This window comes from Rhagoletis pomonella, unplaced genomic scaffold (assembly GCF_013731165.1).
Source record: "Rhagoletis pomonella isolate Grant_MI unplaced genomic scaffold, Rhpom_1.0 Rhpom_scaffold_02065, whole genome shotgun sequence".
NCBI lineage: Eukaryota > Metazoa > Arthropoda > Insecta > Diptera > Tephritidae > Rhagoletis > Rhagoletis pomonella.
In genome coordinates this window covers 27,448-34,318 of record NW_023460619.1, presented here as the reverse complement: position 1 = coordinate 34,318, position 6,871 = coordinate 27,448, and the positions used below count along the sequence as shown (strand labels likewise).

General features: G+C 34.8%; 2 protein-coding genes across 2 annotated transcripts; one reads left to right on the top strand and one right to left on the bottom strand.

Moving 5' to 3' along the window:
• Position 1: 1 nt before the first annotated feature.
• Positions 2 to 2,311, top strand: LOC118753038 (transcription factor Adf-1-like). Its single transcript, XM_036487886.1, has 5 exons — positions 2 to 20; positions 96 to 310; positions 419 to 575; positions 647 to 846; positions 2,223 to 2,311. Exons 2-4 carry the CDS (start codon positions 178 to 180, stop codon positions 813 to 815), a joined length of 459 nt encoding a protein of 152 aa, XP_036343779.1. The 5' UTR covers positions 2 to 20; positions 96 to 177; the 3' UTR covers positions 816 to 846; positions 2,223 to 2,311.
• On the bottom strand, positions 2,185 to 3,812 carry LOC118753037 (protein ALP1-like). Its single transcript, XM_036487885.1, has 3 exons — positions 3,619 to 3,812; positions 3,184 to 3,561; positions 2,185 to 3,105 (listed from the first exon to the last, which is right to left on the bottom strand). The coding sequence occupies exons 2-3, from the start codon at positions 3,489 to 3,491 to the stop codon at positions 2,202 to 2,204; spliced, it is 1,212 nt and encodes a 403-aa protein (XP_036343778.1). The 5' UTR covers positions 3,492 to 3,561; positions 3,619 to 3,812; the 3' UTR covers positions 2,185 to 2,201.
• Between the last annotated feature and the right edge of the window lie 3,059 nt (positions 3,813 to 6,871).

Below are 6,871 nucleotides of genomic sequence, written 5' to 3'. Positions count from 1 at the left end.
GGCGTAATATTCAACTGGAGGTAAAAGAGTTTATATTAAACAATTATCTGTTATTAATAATATTATTTGTTGCTAACAACAATATTTTTTTACAGATACCTTACTTTTTTATCGTTCCGGCTGCTGTATTATCCGATTCTTGTGTGTTGGTTGGTATATCGGAAGCTTTAGTGCAAGATGTTCGAAGAAAAACTTATAGCAGAGATTGAAAAACACAACTGCTTGTGGGACAAACGACAGCTTAGTTACCGCGATCGGGTGAAGAAAGATTTGGCTTGGCGAAATGTAGCTGCTGCTGTGGGACATCCTGGTTAGTATAGAGTTTTTCAAACATATAGCAGTTTTGTAATAGGACGAACCAAATTATAACAAATTTGTGACGAATAATTGTGACGAATACTATATTTTTACTTTACAGAGGAAAACTGCCGAAAGCGATGGAAATCGTTAAGAGACCGATATGGAATAGAATTGAAGGTTGATCAACAACCTAGCGGAAGTGCTGCGTCGTTTAGACGAGCTTGGCCATATTACGAAGCTATGTTGTTTTTGAAAGACACGGTCACGCCCAGACAGTAAGTGTACTTTACATTTGTACAACAAGTATTTATATTTTAAATTGTAATTTATATGTACATATTTTAAGGACAACAACAAACATCGTCTCCCAAACGCCAGAAGTTCTCGGACAAGAACCAGATATACTGGATACTTCCTTTGGATTCCAAATAGGCGAGAGTGGGAACATTATAATAGAAGAGCAAGAAACCACTGCCCCAACGCCGGCTAAGAGACAAAAGAAAAAAAAACGATGAGAACGCCGCCTTTAACGATCTAGTCAACGAAGTAAGTCAGTTTGTGGATAGTCAAAAAAAAACACACAACAATTTCGTGGGTGCGATTGGCGAAGTGTTTGAGAAGGTCCCAGAAGAGAGCCGCCTAGATTTTCAAATGGACGTACTTCAATACGTCTATGCTCAATATAAAAATTATAAAAATTGAATTTACGAAATTTAAAAATTTAAATGACATCCAGTTTGAATTCAATTTTGCGAACTTTATATGTAATCTAATTTAGTATGAAATCTGATTTTGATTTTGCGAATTAAATATGTAATCGAATTTAATATGCAATCTCACAGAAAATGCTTGCTATAATTTCATTGTTTCTAATCAAACACAATTGTACATTTTTTTAAGAAAATATTCAGGATATTATTCCAAACGCGTGGTTTTCGATGCAAGTTTACGAGGCTTACGCGGTTACGAGACATTTAAATAAATAACCTGGATATTTTTTTTTATAAAAAATTGTACAATTGTGTTTGATTAGAAACAATGAAATTGTAGCAAGCATTTTCGGTGAGATTGCATATTAAATTCGATTACATATTAAATTAGATTACATATTAAGTTCGCAAAATTGAAATCAAACTGGATGTCATTTAAATTTTTAAATTTCCTAAATTCAATTTTTATAATTTTTACATTGAGCATGTTTCGTTGTGAATTTACAAATGCACTGAAATATGTAAATGCAAGATCCTATGGACAGGATCCTGAACAGCCCTATTATTTAAAATACTAAAAAGTAGACTGTTTGTAACAACTTTTGTTTTATAAATAGGCAATACTTAAGTACCTTAAAAAGAAACATATTACTTAAAAGACTAAGAAGTATATTGTTTGTAATTCACTTTTGTTTTATAAATACGCCATATTTACAGTGGTCGAAAAAATTATAGTCGCACCATATTTGACAAGTTTTAACATTTTTTTTTAAATTTTAGTAAATTTTTCATAAAAATATAGTTAATTCTTTAACAAAGCCCGTGTAAAAAAATTCCGTTTTATAAAAAAGTCAAAATTAAAAAATAATATGTTAAAACTTGTCAAATATAGTGGGGCTATAATTTGTTTGCCTACTGTATGTACCTTAAAAAGAAACAAAACAATTAAAAGACTGAAAGGTATATTGTTTGTAACCACTATACTGTTTAAAACGGTTTTAACTTAAAAGACTGAATGAAATATATGTTATGTTAACGCCATACTTACCTTGAACAAAAATTAATTTAAAAACCTGAAAGATGTGACGACATTTAAAACATTACCAATAAGTGCCCTCATACTGTGAGTTCAAATTTTTGTTTTCTATCTTAAATAATAAAAACAAAGCATATTCAGGGAGTAGTAATTATTTAAATTTTATTGTTAAAAAGATGTGTCTTCAGAGCATCCCTTAAATCATAATTATTTGAACTGCCTCGGTTCGATGACACCCTACTTATTGAGGGCAATGGAACTACTTCGTTTCGCCATGAGCCAGCGATGGTGGCATCCTCTGCGTAGCGATCAACAAAATCGCTTGCTACATAGTTTGCACACGAAAACTTAATAAAATTATGCAAGACAATACAAGCTTTCACTATTTGTTCTGCATTTTTCGGGGCCATGCATAGCGTCGTTCTCAATATTCTCCATTTGGCAGTGAGTATTCCAAATGCGTTTTCTATAACTCTTCTTGCACGAGAGAGTCTTTTATTGAAATACTCTTGCTCTTCTGGAATACCTCTACCCGGATATGGTCGCATTAAATAACGCCGTAAGGGAAAAGCAGCATCTCCTACTAAATAATGTGGAAATGGCTCGGTTTCTCCTGGCAGAGGCTGATCATGTGGAAGGCCGAGCCTATCATTTTCAATAGCATCTGCCAGTTTTGAAAAGTGGTAGACACCGCCATCGCTTTGACTTCCATATGCTCCGATGTCAACGCAGGTAAAGGTATAATTGGCATCACATACGGCCAAAAGCACGATACTATAATTGCCTTTGTAATTATAGAACATCGACCCTGAATTCGCTGGACAGGTAATATTAATGTGCTTTCCGTCGATGGAACCAACGCAGTTGGGCATATTCCACAGCGACTTGAACTCATTGGAAATACGTCCCCATTCCGTTTCTGACGGGGTCGCCACATACAGGTCAGCTAACAGATCCCATATGGTCATACATGTCTCCAACGTAATCTTCCTGAAAGTCGTCAGGCCGATCCTGTGAACTATTGTGTGGAATTGCCGAGTGCCACCGTGAGCCAAATATCTGCAACAAAAAAATAAAACCAGATACATATATGGAAAATTATACGTATACTATTAAGTAAAACCGATTTTCTCTTACATCAGGGTTATAAATAGTCTGCAGCGGCTCGATATTGGTGTTCTGATTGAATATTTGGTCAGCGAAGCCTCCAGAAATTCGTGCAGCACATTAAATAACGAAAAGGGCATTCTTAATGTCTTGTTAAACTGCTCCTCATCTGCAGCCAAGTTTCTTAATGAACTTTCAAACAATCCATATTTGTGTCGCTCTAAGTACAATTTCCGAACCCAAAATCGGCGCTTCTGTTTTAATCGCAGTTTTAATTTACGCATTTTCGCTAAAATTAGGAAAATTCTCAAAACTTGTTCAGCATTTCGAGTCAACATTTTGTACTGCCAAATGAAACTTTATGAAAACCAACGAATCTGGTGGCCGGAACGATAAAAAGCAAGGTATCTGAAAAAAAAATAATGTTGTTAGCAACAAATAATTGTTTAATATAAACTCTTTTACCTCCAATTGAATATTACGTCTTATAAACACGGGTGGTGAGTGGCGCAGCCAAATGCAGCTTCACCAAAACCGGAACGATAAAAAAGCAAGGTATCTGTAAAAAATAATGTTCTTAGTAACAAATAATTGTTTAATAACATATATTTTAACTAAAATTCACAATTATACTTGCTGGCACAACAAAGAATGGCGGGTATATTTGCGCGCATTGAAAATCAGCTGACTACTATGACAGCGTTCAAAGCTACCATTAGGCCATAAAAGCCTTCAAAGTAAAGCAAAGCAAACTAAAGTAAGCAAAGCAAGCGTGCATTGGGCCAATACCTTTTGTTACGCTCTTTCGTTTAGTCGTCGCTGAGCAAGCAACATCGTGTTTGGCTGTTGCGCTTTGTTTCTTGAATGCAAAAATGCCTTGCGAGAAATATTACATGCTTGAAAATGCTTTTGGTGACATGCAATGCCTTTTGTGTTACAGGTCATTTAAAAAATAAAGAATATGCTATTCAAAGACATTTTGATTCTTTTCATAAGGAAATATTTTGATGAAGAAGAAATACAACGACTTTTTATTGAAAAAAAGTTAATTTTTTTCCAAGGAATTATAGGGTGGTTGTTAAAGGCAATATGTATGCGATTAAAAGACATTTTTAATCATTTCATAATGATATGGAAAATTTTGATGAACATGAATTTCAATTTTTTTATTTAAATTTTCAATATTTGGCGTTGATGAACCCAAACTATAAACTCGAGAAAACCAGTTTTAAAGTTTTGAATTTACATATACTCCCGAGGGAAAAATTAATACATATTCAGCTTTGTCATGAGTTTCATTTTCTCCAAGCCGGTTCACTTTTGTTTCCGTGAATTTACTATGCGCGGATGAACATTTTTCGGGTGAATTTTTTTTTCGGGCGAAAGTCAGGATAAGGTTGATTTTGTTCTAGTGAGCTACGAGTAATCCATAAAATTTTTACACATCATAAGAAAGAGCTAATGTACATTCTTGCATACTTAACCCGATTTTTGCTTTATTGGGATTATGATACTTTTATAGTAAATGAGCTATGCACATATATGTACATATGTATGTGTTAAATATACGTATTTATGTGTTTTTATTGAAGACCGATAAGTTAAAAATTTTTTCACTTCTCGTAATTTCCTACTGGGTTGCTCATGCGAAGGAGTTCTCTTGTGCTTACCAACACAAACACAGTTTAACCCTAGAACACACACCCAGAAAATACCACGTAAACACACACCCGGGATACGTTTGTACCCGGGACCTTATTTTGCGGTTTTTTTAATGCTTATTCAACCGATTTCTGATTTCTATGATTTTTTTTTTTGAAATGTATATTTTAATATATAACAAGTATTTTGTCTTTTGTTTCATTCGAATATTCGTACTGGTTCCAGCGATATGGGCAAATAAAGTCAGGACATGCAACAGTGGATTTTTGTTTTTGTTGTTGTCCTGATAAATGCAAAACAAAATAATATAATTTATAATAATATACTTGTAGAGTAACAACGAATACACATTTTGGTTTTTATTTCATTGAAATATTCTACCTGGTTCAAAAGATATGTGCAAAAAGGTCGCGCAAGGTATGGGTACGTAGGTAGCAAATACACTGGTATAACTGGTTTTTGTATTTTATATGCAGCTGCAAGGGTTGTTTTCACACGAGGTGTTGTTATAAATGCTGCCTGTTGATATTTTCATTATTGTTTTGGTGCTCAAAAGTGTAAGAAGTGAAAATATAAGTGAAAATAAATATAACCGAAACTATAAATAACTGGATACGAAATGACTTCAAGAAGAAACGAATATTTATCAAGTGCAGCATATAGAAGGTAAAAAATGTAAAATAAGCAACAATGTAAACATATACTAATTTTTTTATTATGCAGGCTAACTGAGGAACAGCGAGAATCATATATACAATCTTTATTTGATGAAATTTGTGACGATGACGCTCCCTATGACTTTGACTCAGAAGATGAAGAAGAAATTCAAATCAATGACATTGAAATTGCTGATGACGATGCTGAAGTTTCGCAAAGTGCCGCAGAAGTAATACCTGATTATGCGGACTATGAGGATGATGAAGAAGAAGAAGTAGAAGAAAATAATGAATTACCTGCTAGTGCCGAAAAATTTGTTGCACGTGATGGTACTGAGTGGATGAAAGAACCAAATGTAAGTCGTCAGGTACTCAGACAAAATATTATAAGAGAACGTTCTGGACCAGCTAGATGCACTGAAATGTTGTCAATAGAGCAAACATTCAAATGTTTCATGAACGTTGAAATGGCTGATATAATTATGCGCCACACAAATAAGTTAGCAAAAGAAACTTATAATGCTTACAACAATGCGCATCCAAACACAACTCCTAAGTCATGGACGCCTGTGTCAATAACAGAGCTGTATGCATTTTTTGGCATACTTATTATGACTGGTGCGAACCATAGCAATGGAGAACATGTTCGAGATTTATGGAGCGTCAAAAACTATCCTTTATATCGCGCCACAATGGGAGTCAACCGTTTCTGTTCGATATTGCGGTTCCTAAGATTTGACGATAAAAACACTCGTGCAACACGCTTACTAACTGATAAAGCAGCACCGATCAGTGAGTTGTGGACGATGATGAACAATAATCTTGCTGCACATTACAAGCCCAGCTCATGCTTGACGATTGATGAACAATTATTTCCTTACCGTGGACGCACACGGTTTACGCAGTACATACCGTCAAAACCTGCTAAATATGGTATCAAGGTTTGGTGGATTTGCGATGCCACAAATGCATATCCACTGCATGGACAAATATATACTGGCCAAGCAGAAACTGGTAGGGAAACGAACCAAGGCGAACGAGTGGTGAAGGATTTGTCTGCCAAATACCAAGGAAGTGGCCGAAACATTACAATGGACAATTTGTTTACGACCTTGCCAGTTGCAGAACTGCTTCTCACCTGGAAACTCACGATCGTTGGAACTTTGCGCAAAAACAAATCATATATTCCTCAAGAAATGAAGCAGAACAAAAACAGGACAATTGGTTCAACGACATTTGGCTTCAAAAATAATGTGACAATGTGCTCTTATGTTCCCAAAAAAAATAAAGCAGTAATTTTACTTTCGACCATGCATAATGATGCTGAAATAGCTGACAGTGGGAAACCTGAAATAATTGAATATTATAATCGTACCAAAGGTGGTGTTGATCGAATGGAC